We start from the raw sequence: 15,536 nt of genomic DNA, 5'->3' as shown, positions 1-15,536 counted from the left end.
ATTTGAGGTAGATATGTACATGAAGGCAGGGTAAAGTGACTAGGCATCAGGATAGATAATAATAAGGTATTTGAGGTAGATATGTACATGAAGGCAGGGTAAAGTGACTAGTCATCAGGATAGATAATAATAAGGTATTTGAGGTAGATATGGACATGAAGGCAGGGTAAAGTGACTAGGCATCAGGATAGATAATAATAAGGTATTTGAGGTAGATATGTACATGAAGGCAGGGTAAAGTGACTAGGCAGGTATGACTAGTATAGAATATCTAGTCACCTGATATCATAGCTGTTAGGACAGTATTACATGAGTAATATTTCTATTTCCCTACATACATTAGACCTTCCATATCGTACCTGTTGTCTGGGTGGGGACAGCCTCAGCCTTGGCCCCACTGAAGGAGAAGCTAGGAAGAGAGGTGCCTCCAAACAGGGAGGAGGAAGAGGAGGAGGAGGAGGAGAAGGAGACGTTAGGAGCTCCTCCAGAGCTCAGGGACCCCTTCTGGCCCAAGTTAAAGCTGATGCCAGCGGGGAGCGGAGCAGGAGCGGCGCTGGAGCTTTTCTCCGAGGCTGGAGCGGTGCCGTCCTTGTCCTTACTGAAGGAGAAGAGTGGAGCTGTGGTTGCCGAGCCGGCGGTACTAGAGGAGGAGGGGGGTGTGGTACCGGCTGGCTGCTTCTCCTCTGCTGCTGCTGCCTTGCTACCGCTCGCCGAGCCCCCAGCCACAGCGCCACTCCCTCCAGCCCCTCCGTACTTCTTGTCGATGCTGGCCAGGTGCTTCTCATAGTCCCTGAAGATGGGGTTGAGGTCGCAGAGAGGGTTTCTGTTGACGTGCTTGGTGATCCAGTCCCTGACAGAGCAGTTGAGCGCTGTGAGCTGCTTCCTGTATTCCTGGTTGTCAGAGGAGGTACAGGAGCCGGAGCTGAGAGACAGACTGGAAACCACGGGGGAGGAACCGTTAGGCTGCTGCTCTGTGATGTCACCGCTGGAGGGGGGGCCGCTGAATGTTAATGAACCTAGGAGAGGAGGGGAGAGAGAGAGGAGAGAGGAGGAGAGGGGGATAAGAGGGGAGGGGGATGAGAGGAGAGGAGAGGAGAGGAGAGGATGAGCAGGTGAATGCTACAGCAGAGAGAAGCTGTGATACCTCGGAGGAAGCCTTAAGGCTTCAGCATGCGCGGACGGCTGTTGCCTAGCCAACCCAACCAGTGTTCCCATACCTTCCACCTTCGCTTGAAAAACCACTAAAGCGGCAATAGTACCGTTTGTCCACCTTGAGACGCCGTAGCCAGTATAGTCACAATTAATCTAAGATAACAAGAAATACGTCATACATTTTTACATCTAACTAGGATGTTTGGTGCAGCATTTCTCAAGCGAAATAATGTGCACGAAAACTAGCCTATCATTGAAGAATCCCTACTGTTGACCAATCACCAACGACTTTGGCTTGCGAACTTCGTCTTGACTCGAGAAATGTTTGTGCACAAACAGCCGAAAAAAACCCTAGCCGAAGACCAAAACATCTGAAAATGTTGTCGTAATATATGCAGGAACTGTTTCAGATGGGAGGCATGCGGACGCCTTCAGTAGCCCTGAGTTTAACGGTAGAGAAGGAGAGAGATACTGACTGAATACTGGAGCATCTCTGTTCTGTCATTCCACCCTCAGGTACCACACTGGGAGAGGAGCTGACACACTGATTCAGCTCCATTAGCCTCTAATACCAGATCCACACAGAGCCAACCCCACTGATTCAGCTCCATTAGCCTCTAATACCAGATCCACACAGAGCCAACCCCACTGATTCAGCTCCATTAGCCTCTAATACCAGATCCACACAGAGCCAATCCCACTGATTCAGCTCCATTAGCCTCTAATACCAGATCCACACAGAGCCAACCCCACTGATTCAGCTCCATTAGCCTCTAATACCAGATCCACACAGAGCCAACCCCACTGATTCAGCTCCATTAGCCTCTAATACCAGATCCACACAGAGCCAACCCCACTGATTCAGCTCCATTAGCCTCTAATGCCAGATCCACACAGAGCCAACCCCACTGATTCAGCTCCATTAGCCTCTAATACCAGATCCACACAGAGCCAACCCCACTGATTCAGCTCCATTAGCCTCTAATACCAGATCCACACAGAGCCAACCCCACTGATTCAGCTCCATTAGCCTCTAATGCCAGATCCACACAGAGCCAACCCCACTGATTCAGCTCCATTAGCCTCTAATACCAGATCCACACAGAGCCAACCCCACTGATTCAGCTCCATTAGCCTCTAATGCCAGATCCACACAGAGCCAACCCCACTGATTCAGCTCCATTAGCCTCTAATACCAGATCCACACAGAGCCAACCCCACTGATTCAGCTCCATTAGCCTCTAATACCAGATCCACACAGAGCCAACCCCACTGATTCAGCTCCATTAGCCTCTAATACCAGATCCACACAGAGCCAACCCCACTGATTCAGCTCCATTAGCCTCTAATACCAGATCCACACAGAGCCAACCCCACTGATTCAGCTCCATTAGCCTCTAATGCCAGATCCACACAGAGCCAACCCCACTGATTCAGCTCCATTAGCCTCTAATACCAGATCCACACAGAGCCAACCCCACTGATTCAGCTCCATTAGCCTCTAATACCAGATCCACACAGAGCCAACCCCACTGATTCAGCTCCATTAGCCTCTAATGCCAGATCCACACAGAGCCAACCCCACTGATTCAGCTCCATTAGCCTCTAATACCAGATCCACACAGAGCCAACCCCACTGATTCAGCTCCATTAGCCTCTAATACCAGATCCACACAGAGCCAACCCCACTGATTCAGCTCCATTAGCCTCTAATACCAGATCCACACAGAGCCAACCCCACTGATTCAGCTCCATTAGCCTCTAATACCAGATCCACACAGAGCCAACCCCACTGATTCAGCTCCATTAGCCTCTAATACCAGATCCACACAGAGCCAACCCCACTGATTCAGCTCCATTAGCTTCTAATACCAGATCCACACAGAGCCAACCCCACTGATTCAGCTCCATTAGCCTCTAATACCAGATCCACACAGAGCCAACCCCACTGATTCAGCTCCATTAGCCTCTAATACCAGATCCACACAGAGCCAACCCCACTGATTCAGCTCCATTAGCCTCTAATACCAGATCCACACAGAGCCAACCCCACTGATTCAGCTCCATTAGCCTCTAATACCAGATCCACACAGAGCCAACCCCACTGATTCAGCTCCATTAGCCTCTAATACCAGATCCACACAGAGCCAACCCCACTGATTCAGCTCCATTAGCCTCTAATACCAGATCCACACAGAGCCAACCCCACTGATTCAGCTCCATTAGCCTCTAATACCAGATCCACACAGAGCCAACCACACTGATTCAGCTCCATTAGCCTCTAATACCAGATCCACACAGAGCCAACCCCACTGATTCAGCTCCATTAGCCTCTAATACCAGATCCACACAGAGCCAACCCCACTGATTCAGCTCCATTAGCCTCTAATACCAGATCCACACAGAGCCAACCCCACTGATTCAGCTCCATTAGCCTCTAATGCCAGATCCACACAGAGCCAACCCCACTGATTCAGCTCCATTAGCCTCTAATACCAGATCCACACAGAGCCAACCCCACTGATTCAGCTCCATTAGCCTCTAATACCAGATCCACACAGAGCCAACCCCACTGATTCAGCTCCATTAGCCTCTAATACCAGATCCACACAGAGCCAACCCCACTGATTCAGCTCCATTAGCCTCTAATACCAGATCCACACAGAGCCAACCCCACTGATTCAGCTCCATTAACCTCTAATACCAGATCCACACAGAGCCAACCCCACTGATTCAGCTCCATTAGCCTCTAATACCAGATCCACACAGAGCCAACCCCACTGATTCAGCTCCATTAACCTCTAATACCAGATCCACACAGAGCCAACCCCACTGATTCAGCTCCATTAACCTATAATACCAGATCCCTCAACTCCATTTCATATCAACACCGGGCCACTTTCACAAGTTATCCTCCAGGACTAGCACTTTAACTGTCCAACGGTTAGAAATGCAGCCTCTTACCAGGTGTGGTGGTCTTGGTGGCAGCAGGCGAGGCGAACCCGGTGAAGGCTGGAGTGACGGGTGTAACACTGTTCCCATTGGACAGTTTGAACCCTGCCCCGTTCCCGAACCCGGAGAAGGCCGTGATTCCCCCCGTGGCTGGCCCGGTTCCCGACGGAGGGGCCAGGGAGAACCCTTTAAACCCTTTGAACGTTCCTCCACTCTGCCCCTGCAGGCAGCACAGACAGGAAGGAAACAAATTATTCACTCCTATCTCCCTCCATTAGGCTACATCACCACTCTTTAAAAAGGGAGTTCTGGCATCGAAGGAAGGAAGCACTGCTTGACTTGGGTTAAAGTAAAGCTGGAAGGAAGCAAGCGATGCTTGAATTGGGTTTAAGTAAAGCTGGAAGGAAGGAAGCGATGTTTGAATTGGGTTTAAGTAAAGCTGGAAGGAAGGAAGCGATGTTTGAATTGGGTTTAAGTAAAGCTGGAAGGAAGGAAGCGATGTTTGAATTGGGTTAATGTAAAGCTGGAAGGAAGAACTGCTTGAATTGGGTTAAAGTAAAGCTGGGTTGTGTTCAGAACTTGTGCAATAAGAAACCCTTGTTTCTGTTTTCTTCTAATGAACATTACCCTGGTTTCCACCTGACAGACTAAGACAGTATGCATGTGCGCTAGTTCCCATGGTGTTGGTTAGTTAAATTAGTCTATAAAAACTATGTGGCCATTAAGGCCAGATTCTAGCCTACCTCTGAACCAGCAGTTAGACACACAGACAGCATGCATGTCAGTTAGCCAGGTAGCCTACCTCTGAACCAGCAGTTAGACACACAGACAGCATGCATGTCAGTTAGCCAGGTAGCCTACCTCTGAACCAGCAGTTAGACACACAGACAGCATGCATGTCAGTTAGCCTACCTCTGAACCAGCAGTAAGACACACAGACAGCATGCATGTCAGTTAGCCTACCTCTGAACCAGCAGTTAGACACACAGACAGCATGCATGTCAGTTAGCCAGGTAGCCTACCTCTGAACCAGCAGTTAGACACACAGACAGCATGCATGTCAGTTAGCCAGGTAGCCTACCTCTGAACCAGCAGTTAGACACACAGACAGCATGCATGTCAGTTAGCCAGGTAGCCTACCTCTGAACCAGCAGCCCGACGCTTGGCCTTCTTGATGGGCCTGCTCTTCATGACATCATCACTAGCGATGGAAAACGTCCCTGCCTGCTGAACACCATCACAACACTATTAGAGATAGGGTCAAAATATGTACAACAAATCCTTACTCTGCAATATAGTCCAGGCAATGTGTGCAAAGTTTTGGGTGAAATTCACATATAGGCTGGACTAATAGTTTTTTAACATTGATGATTCTAGAACGTTGAATCAACATGTTGATTTGACAAGCTTCTTTGTAACTGTATTTACTTAGGGCTGGCACAATTGCTGTATAGCCGTGTAACTGACGGTTATAGATGAAGACCTTCATGAAAATAAAATAAACAAACAAGCAACAGACGATTCTTCGGTTGCCACAATGCAGCAGCACATAGAAATGGAAGGAATAGAACGGGGCTTGGACCTTCTAACCCTGGTCATTTGACTGGTAAACTCATGGGTACACTCGCAATGGCTGCCTGGTATTGTGATGCAATCGTTTCCATAGTAATGTAGAACGTTCACTAAAATGATGTTAACTGATGTGGCTCAAGCAATGGAATGTATTATTTGTAACGTCTGTTGAGTTGAATCAACAAATAACAGCACAGGGAACACTTCCTGCTTTTACTTCCTGCTTTGCTCCTAGGTTAAAAAAATACAAGGTTACAACAACGTAATAATTCCATGCGGAAGCGTTCGAACATAAACAAATTCATGGGACCAGCTCCGTTGAGAACTGCTAGCGCTGTTGCTAACTAGCAACGCTGGTCCCATGAATTGCAAAGTTACGGGATATTAGAACCCCATTGTCTTAACCTTGTAATCTTCAACCTAGGTGTTAGCAAGCTGGCTAGACGGCTGTTGCATTAGCATAACATTATATTTTTGTTCAACAACCGTATGATCTGCTTCAGCCCGCTTGCCTTCTGCCTAGGCAGCGTAGCTACAACGCTTGAGCTGGTCCCACGGTTGATTCAGAGCGGTAGAATCTAGAACATTGAATCAACATGTTGCTACTTGGCTACCTGCCAAACTATTCACGTTTTACTTTTAATAAACGTTTAATCAATCTCTGTGTTCAACAAATTTACCAACTTTTTAGTTTTGTCCTCACTCATCTTTTTTCGTTAAACTTTTTCACCCCGGACGTTTATCCCGAGACAGAAGAGTCATTTTCCTGTGCGTTTTAGCTGCCAACTTTACGTTATTTTCCTTTTTTCCATCGCAACTTTTTTCCCTTATTCAACTTTTTCACTCCGGACGCTTTATCTGGACATGGTTCATCAACATCTTCAACAGCCGAAGCTAAGTAGTAACATTAACATGATGTCTTCTAATTGCAGTCGCTGTACTCATAATATACAGGAGAATTCTCGCCTTACGGCGAGAATAGCTGTGCTACAAGCCCAGCTTCAGACGCAATCGTTAGGCAAGGGTAATATCAGTGTAGGAAAGGAAGAAACAGCGTCTGTGCCACCAGTAAGTACAGACAGTAACGTTAGTATAAATCCCCCCGCACAGTCCCCGCAGCCGGACAACTTTCTCATGGCTTCTGGAGGGAAATACTGTTGGAATGCTCAACCGGTGTCGCTCATTCAGCCGACAGAAACCTTCAACCGGTTTTCCCCATTATGTAGCGAGTCGGAGTCTGAGTCTGAGTCTTCTCTAGTCTCTACTCCTCCCGTTACGGGGTCTGAGACGCCGAAGGCTCCCACCATTAGCTCTGACAAATTGAAAACCCTAGTCATTGGCGACTCCATTACCCGCAGTATTAGACTTAAAACGAATCACCCAGCGATCATACACTGTTTACCAGGGGGCAGGGCTACCGACGTTAAGGCTAATCTAAAGATGGTGCTGGCTAAAGCTAAAACTGGCGAGTGTAGAGAGTATAGAGATATTGTTATCCACGTCGGCACCAACGATGTTAGGATGAAACAGTCAGAGGTCACCAAGTGCAACATAGCTTCAGCGTGTAAATCAGCTAGAAAGATGTGTCGGCATCGAGTAATTGTCTCTGGCCCCCTCCCAGTTAGGGGAAGTGACGAGCTCTACAGCAGAGTCTCAGCACTTAATCGCTGGTTGAAAACTGTTTTCTGCCCCTCCCAAAAGATAACATTTGTGGATAATTGGCCCTCTTTCTGGGACTCACCCACAAACAGGACCAAGCCTGACCTGCTGAGGAGTGACGGACTCCATCCTAGCTGGAGGGGTGCTCTCCTCTTATCTACCAACATAGATAGGGCTCTAACTCCTCTAGCCCCACAGTGAAATAGGGTGCAGGCCAGGCAGCAGGCTGTTAGCCAACCTGCCAGCTTAGTGGAGTCTGCCAATAGCACAGTCAGTGTAGTCAGCTCAGCCATACCCATTGAGACTGTGTCTGTGCCTCGATCTAGGTTGGGCAAAACTAAACATGGCGGTGTTCACCCTAGCAATCTTATTAGGATAAAGACCTCCTCCATTCCTGCCATTATTGAAAGAGATCGTGATACCTCACATCTCAAAATAGGGTTACTTAATGTTAGATCCCTCACTTCAAAGGCAGTCATAGTCAATGAACTAATCACTGATCATAATCTTGATGTGATTGGCCTGACTGAAACATGGCTTAAGCCTGATGAATTTGCTGTGTTAAATGAGGCCTCACCTCCTGGTTACACTAGTGACCATATTCCCCGTGCATCCCGCAAAGGCGGAGGTGTTGCTAACATTTACGATAGCAAATTTCAATTTACAAAAAAAAAAATGGCGTTTTCATCTTTTGAGCTTCTAGTCATGAAATCTATGCAGCCTACTCAATCACTTTTTATAGCTACTGTTTACAGGCCTCCTGGGCCATATACAGCGTTCCTCTCTGAGTTTCCTGAATTCCTATCAGACCTTGTAGTCATAGCAGATCATATTCTAATTTTTGGTGATTTTAATATTCACATGGAGAAGTCCACAGGCCCACTCCAAAAGTCTTTCGGAGCCATTATCGACTCAGTGGGTTTTGTCCAACATGTCTCTGGACCTACTCACTGCCACAGTCATACTCTGGACCTAGTTTTGTCCCATGGAATAAATGTTGTAGATCTTAATGTTTTTCCACAAAATCCTGGACTATCGGACCACCATTTTATTACGTTTGCAATCGCAACAAATAATCTGCTCAGACCCCAACCAAGGAGCATCAAAAGTCGTGCTATAAATTCTCAGACAACACAAAAATTCATTGATGCCCTTCCAGACTCCTTCTGCCTACCCAAGGACGTCAGAGGACAAAAATCAGTTAACCACTTAACTGAGGAACTCAATTTAACCTTGCGCAATACCCTAGATGCAGTTGCACCCCTAAAAACGAAAAACATTTGTCATAAGAAACTAGCTCCCTGGTATACAGAAAATACCCGAGCTTTGAAGCAAGCTTCCAGGAAATTGGAACGGAAATGGCGCCACACCAAACTGGAAGTCTTCCGACTAGCTTGGAAAGACAGTACCGTGCAGTACCGAAGAGCCCTCACTGCTGCTCGATCATCCTACTTTTCCAACTTAATCGAGGAAAATAAGAACAATCCAAAATTTCTTTTTGATACTGTTGCAAAGCTAACTAAAAAGCAGCATTCCCCAAGAGAGGATGGCTTTCACTTCAGCAGTGATAAATTCATGAACTTCTTTGAGGAAAAGATCATGACCATTAGAAAGCAAATTACGGACTCCTCTTTGAATCTGCGTATTCCTCCAGGGCTTAGCTGTCCTGGATCTGCACAGCTCTGCGAGGGCCTGGGATCGGGAGAGACACTTAAGTGTTTTAGTACTATATCTCTTGACACAATGATGAAAATAATCATGGCCTCTAAACCTTCAAGCTGCATACTGGATCCTATTCCTACTAAACTGCTGAAGGAGCTGCTTCCTGTGCTTGGCCCTCCTATGTTGAACATAATAAACAGCTCTCTATCCACCGGATGTGTACCAAACTCACTAAAAGTGGCAGTGATAAAGCCTCTCTTGAAAAAGCCAAACCTTGACCCGGAAAATATAAAAAACTATCGGCCTATATCGAATCTTCCATTCCTCTCAAAAATTTTAGAAAAAGCTGTTGCGCAGCAACTCACTGCCTTTCTGAAGACAAACAATGTATACGAAATGCTTCAGTCTGGTTTTAGACCCCATCATAGCACTGAGACTGCACTTGTGAAGGTGGTAAATGACCTTTTAATGGCGTCAGACCGAGGCTCTGCATCTGTCCTCGTGCTACTAGACCTTAGTGCTGCCTTTGACACCATCGATCACCACATTCTTTTGGAGAGACTGGAAACCCAAATTGGTCTACACGGACAAGTTCTGGCCTGGTTTAGATCCTACCTGTCGGAAAGATATCAGTTTGTCTCTGTGAATGGTCTGTCCTCCGACAAATCAACTGTACATTTCGGTGTTCCTCAAGGTTCCGTTTTAGGACCACTATTGTTTTCACTATATATTTTACCTCTTGGGGATGTTATTCGAAAACATAATGTTAACTTTCACTGCTATGCGGATGACACACAGCTGTACATTTCAATGAAGCATGGTGAAGCCCCAAAATTGCCCTCGCTAGAAGCCTGTGTTTCAGACATAAGGAAGTGGATGGCTGAAAACTTTTTACTTTTAAACTCGGACAAAACAGAGATGCTTGTTCTAGGTCCCAAGAAACAAAGAGATCTTCTGTTAAATCTGACAATTAATCTTGATGGTTGTAAAGTCGTCTCAAATAAAACTGTGAAGGACCTAGGCGTTACTCTTGACCCTGATCTCTCTTTTGACGAACATATCAAGACTGTTTCAAGGACAGCTTTTTTCCATCTACGTAACATTGCAAAAATCAGAAATTTTCTGTCCAAAAATGATGCAGAAAAATTAATCCATGCATTTGTTACTTCTAGGTTAGACTACTGCAATGCTCTATTTTCCGGCTACCCGGATAAAGCACTAAATAAACTTCAGTTAGTGCTAAATACGGCTGCTAGAATCCTGACTAGAACCAAGAAATTTGATCATATTACTCCAGTGCTAGCTTCCCTACACTGGCTTCCTGTTAAGGCAAGGGCTGATTTCAAGGTTTTACTGTTAACCTATAAAGCGTTACATGGGCTTGCTCCTACCTATCTTTCCGAGTTGGTCCTGCCGTACATACCAATACGTACGCTACGGTCACAAGACGCAGGCCTCCTAATTGTCCCTAGAATTTCTAAGCAAACAGCGGGAGGCAGGGCTTTCTCCTATAGATCTCCATTTTTATGGAACAGTCTGCCTACCCATGTGAGAGACGCAGACTCGGTCTCAACCTTTAAGTCTTTACTGAAGACTTATCTCTTCAGTAGGTCATATGATTGAGTGTAGTCTGGCCCAGGAGTGTGAAGGTGAACGGAAAGGCTGGAGCAACGAACAGCCCTTGCTGTCTCTGCCAGGCCGGTTCCCCTCTCCACTGGGGTTCTCTGCCTCTAACCCTGTTGCAGGGGCTGAGTCACTGGCTTGCTGGTGCTCTTTCATGCCGTCCCTGGGAGGGGTGCGTCACTTGAGTGGGTTGAGTTACTGACGTGATCTTCCTGTCTGGGTTGGCGCCCCCCCCTTGGTTTGTGCTGTGGTGGAGACCTCTGTGGGCTATACTCGGCCTTGTCTCAGGATTGTAAGTTGGTGGTTGGGGATATCCCTCTAGTGGTGCGGGGGCTGTGCTTTGGCGGAGTGGGTGGGGTTATATCCTTCCTGTTTGGCCCTGTCCGGGGGTTTCTTCGGATGGGGCCACAGTGTCTCCGGACCGCTCCTGTCTCAGCCTCCAGTATTTATGCTGCAGTAGTTTATGTGTCGGGGGGCTGGGGTTAGTTGGTTATACCTGGAGTACTTCTCCTGTCTTATCCAGTGTCCTGTGTGAATTTAAGTATGCTCTCTCTAATTCTCTCGTTCTCTCTTTCTCTCTGAGAACCTGAGCCCTAGGACCATACGTCAGGACTACCGGGCATGATGACACCTTGCTGTCCCCAGTCCGCCTGGCCTTGCTGCTATTCCAGTTTCAACTGTTCTGCCTGCGGCTACGAAACCCCTACCTGTCCCAGACCTGCTGTTTTCAACTCTTAATGATCGGCTATGAAAAGCCAACTGAGAGACCTGAGCCCTAGGACCATACGTCGGGACTACCGGCCGTGGTGACTCCTTGCTGTCCCCAGTCCGCCTGGCCTTGCTGCTATTCCAGTTTCAACTGTTCTGCCTGCGGTTATGGAACCCCTACCTGTCCCAGACCTGCTGTTTTCAACTCTTAATGATCGGCTATGAAAAGCCAACTGAGATTTATTCCTGATTATTATTTGACCATGCTTGTCACTTATGAACATTTTTGAACATCTTGGCATGGTTCTGTTATAATCTCCACCCGGCACAGCTAGAAGAGGACTGGCCACCCCTCATAGCCTGGTTCCTCTCTAGGTTTCTTCCTAGGTTTTCGCCTTTCTAGGGAGTTTTTCCTAGCCACCGTGCTTCTACACCTGCATTACTAGCTGTTTGGGGTTTTAGGCTGGGTTTCTGTACAGCACTTCGAGATATTAGCTGATGTAAGAAGGGCTATATAAAATAAAATTGATTGATTGATTGATAGAACCTCAGCATTATTGTGACTCCGTTGTCTTAACCTTTCCCCATTTTTCAACCTAGCTTTGCTTCTATGGGGACATTCAAAATGGCCGCCAGTCCACCCATTATGACACCTGCCGTTCTATTCATTCTATTTCTATGTTAGCACATACGGTCAGGAGCAGAGCAGAGGCGAAAATGCGTGTTTAAAATAAAACAAAAAACGCTACTTATTACCGAGACCTCTGTCATTTGGCTGGCTACAGTGATCAAAACGCCATGACCTATCCAACCAGGTCTTTAGCTCCTTCTGAGTATCCCCTCTATGGGGCGGCAGGTAGCTTAGTGGGTAAGAGCGTTGTGCCAGTAACCGAAAGGTCGCTGGTTCTAATCCCCGAGCCGACTAGGTGAAAAATCTGTCGATGTGCCCTTAAGCAAGGCACTTAACCCTAATTGCTCCTGTAAGTCGCTCTGGATAAGAGTGTCTGCTAAATGACTAAAATGTAAAATGTAATGCACAACACTGCCCAGATAACTGTTTTTACAACACAACGCATGTTGTATCTATTGGATTATCATTTACTGGGATGCTGAAACTATTGAAAACGGCCAACAACAGAAAGGGAGACTAATACTTTCTACTACTAGGCAAACGTGTGAAAGGCTAACCCCTGGACACGTGCCTGCAGGGCTGTGTATTATTTACACAGTCTATAGCACTATCAGCGAGGCTGTAGTAACATGGTACAGCAAGCCCACCTCCTCTCCTTCATCCTCCTGATCCCAGTTCCTGTCGGTCAGCTCTTTGTCAGCGATCCTCTTCGCCATCACAACGCTGCTCTCTGGAAGACGACACAAGAGACCGTCAACACACACAAATGATTCAACTGTGATAATTAAAGATACTTCAAAAATGGTCTGGTTATTTTGTGAGGCCAGTGGTACATTTACATTTACATTACATTTTAGTCATTTAGCAGACGCTCTTATCCAGAGCGACTTACAGTTAGTGAATACATGTTTTATTTTTATACTGGCCCCCCGTGGGAATCGAACCCACAACCCTGGCGTTGCAAACGCCATGCTCTATCAACTGAGCTACATCCGTGCCGGCCATTCCCTCCCCTACCCTGGACGACGCTGGGCCAATTGTGCGCCGCCCATGAGTCTCCCGGTCGCGGCCGGCTACGACAGAGCCTGGATTCGAACCAGGATCTCTAGTGGCACAGTTAGCACTGCGATGCAGCGCCTTAGACCACTGCGCCACTCAGGAGACACGTACATGATAAAAGTCTACTGTAAACAAATACAATATAGTATAAACACTAGAGAATTTCAGTAACAATATTTCAACATCAGGGACCTGGACTAACTAAGTTAACTACAGTAAACTGCAAACTAAGTTAACTACAGTAACTAGCTAATTAAGGCGAGTGCTTTTCTTATGTCCTGTTAGATTGAGTTGATGTAGCTAGCTATTAGTAGGTAGCTACTGTTGATACTGACTTAATTCACAAACTGTTTGACAAGAGGTGAGAGATGAGGACAAAAGAGCACAGATATGTTCTTGTTTGGTGAATAGTTATGGGCTGCTAATTCTTGATTCTGAAATATAAACAAAGGTAACTTTAGCTTGCAACATTAAGATGGCTAAATGCCTGGTAGTAGCTAGCTATATTGAATACTAGTTAGCTAGCTAGCTAAGTAACGTTAGCATACTATTGAGTCCGTATTTTCTCTTCCGGCTAAGGATAATTTGGCTAACCATCTGTGGGAGGACTTCCTTTCCCTAATGTTAGCTAACTCTAAAACGTGTGTAAACGTTCAAAAGACAAAAGTAGCTAGCCAACTAAAGTTGGCGAACATATTGATGCATGTAGCAAGAACGTGCGTTGTCCATTTAGTTAGCACGCTAGCTAGTTCGCTAACCAATTTAACAAGTTTTCTTTTTGAGGTTATGTTCTCGGTACTGTTTTTAGCCACCGTCCGTGCAGAGTAACTTTAATCAATAAGATAAGAGTAAGTAAATAAATAATAAAATAAGAGTTAACGTCAATCATTTGAAACGCTAGCCTAACAACCACGAAGTCTCACTGCTAGCGATGTTGCTAGGCTAGTTAGCTAACTAGCTAGCGCTCCGATGTCATTGAATATAAAAGAAACATACCTTTTCCCGAATTAAATGTTCGATAACTACCCCTTGATAGTAAAACAATTCCAAATGTTACTAAACTTTGAATAATCGCTGGGTGTCCGAACAGCGAGGAAGAGGCGAAGCGAGAGGGTTTACTTCCGCCCAAAATCTGTCCACGAAAATAAAACCACCACAAAATTAGGATTTTTTTTTTTTAATGGCGGTCAATGAGTGTCAAATTTGGTCAACCTTAAAATGTAATTGTTAAATTTGGTCGAACAGAAGTTTCGCAATGGTTAGGCTGTTATGAATGCACTGATATAAATGGACGCACTTACTATTTCCGTTATGTTATTCATATGTGTCGCTATCTGCCCTCTCATTGGCTAGAATGGTCCCACCTGATCTCGCCCGTTCTATACACCTCAGACTTCGTTTACACGCACACAATAATGCGATTATTGTGGATAATCCGATTCCTGTAATAGTTCGATTAAAATGTTTACATGCTTTGAAAGAAGAACGAATCCCCTAATAATCCTGTTTCCATGGACACATCTGAATACAAGGCTACCTGACGGCACTGATAAAATGCAATCAAAAATTAACGTTCTACCACAGCTAACATGTTATTTTTGGGAAGCATATTTGATTCTGAGTTTGTAATGTGAAAACTACTTCTAAGAAGCATAGGTTCAGTTCCAAACTCACTCCACTCCTGCTCAAGAGGGGGGTTCGCTTGGCTGGTGCTAGCACATATAGTTGAAATACACTTCTGGAATGCCGATTGTGTTTACATGTCCTAATAATTCGAAAGATTGCTCAGAAAACCAGATGTTTTAATCGGCGTATGCTAACTTCGATTTTGACCGTACCCCGATAATTAAGATAAACAGAGGAAGGTGTATACATGACTATTGCGTAATCAGCCTACTGCCATAATTCATTTAATATCAAATTATTAGTGTGCATGTAAACATACTGAGTACTTTACATGCACAATAATAATTCGATATTAAACTGACCAAATTTAGCACTGGGTAAAAGTAAGCCTTCATCTTATACGCGAGTTAAGTGAGTTCAGAAAAACTGAAAGTATGCATCTTATAAATAGTTTTCACATACAAACGGTATATGTCCGAACTCAGAATCAAATAGTCTTCGCAAAAATAACATGGTCACTATGGTAGAATGTTTTTTTTGGATTAGTGATTTTTTGCATTTTGTCAAAAGTCCCATCAGCAGCCTGATTTCAGATGTGTCCATGTCAACAGGATTATTAGGTAAATTGTTCTTCTTGCAAAGCATGTAAACAGTTTTAAACGAACTATTATATTAACCTGACTATCCACAATAATCGCATTATTGTGTGCTTGTAACCGTGCTCAGTAATGTCGCTTCCTCCCGCCTGTATTCCATCTTTGACGACATGTATTTCCATTGTTAGAGCGGTCACTTGATTATCTTGTCAATATAATAGAACATCTTGGGTTTAGTAAATTTGTCCAAACTCACTCACGCCGCCATTTTACAAAACGGAATCTCTGCGCGCCTC

General features: G+C 45.5%; 1 protein-coding gene across 1 annotated transcript; it reads right to left on the bottom strand.

Annotated features, from left to right (window-relative positions):
- Positions 1–359: 359 nt before the first annotated feature.
- On the bottom strand, positions 360–14,097 carry LOC311121237 (nuclear pore complex protein Nup50-like; the record flags this gene model as incomplete). The annotated part of the gene is made up of 5 exons (XM_084195749.1): positions 14,015–14,097; positions 12,607–12,689; positions 5,245–5,331; positions 4,117–4,324; positions 360–1,016 (listed from the first exon to the last, which is right to left on the bottom strand). Coding segments are annotated over exons 2-5 (1,021 nt in total), but the record flags the coding sequence as incomplete, so codon positions are not given.
- Positions 14,098–15,536: the final 1,439 nt, after the last annotated feature.

The sequence above is a fragment of the Coregonus lavaretus genome, assembly GCF_964263955.1.
Source record: "Coregonus lavaretus genome assembly, contig: HAP1_SCAFFOLD_3997, whole genome shotgun sequence".
NCBI classification, from domain to species: Eukaryota; Metazoa; Chordata; class Actinopteri; order Salmoniformes; family Salmonidae; genus Coregonus; species Coregonus lavaretus.
The sequence above is the reverse complement of the archived record's forward strand: the minus strand, read 5'-3'. Positions and strand labels throughout refer to the sequence as shown.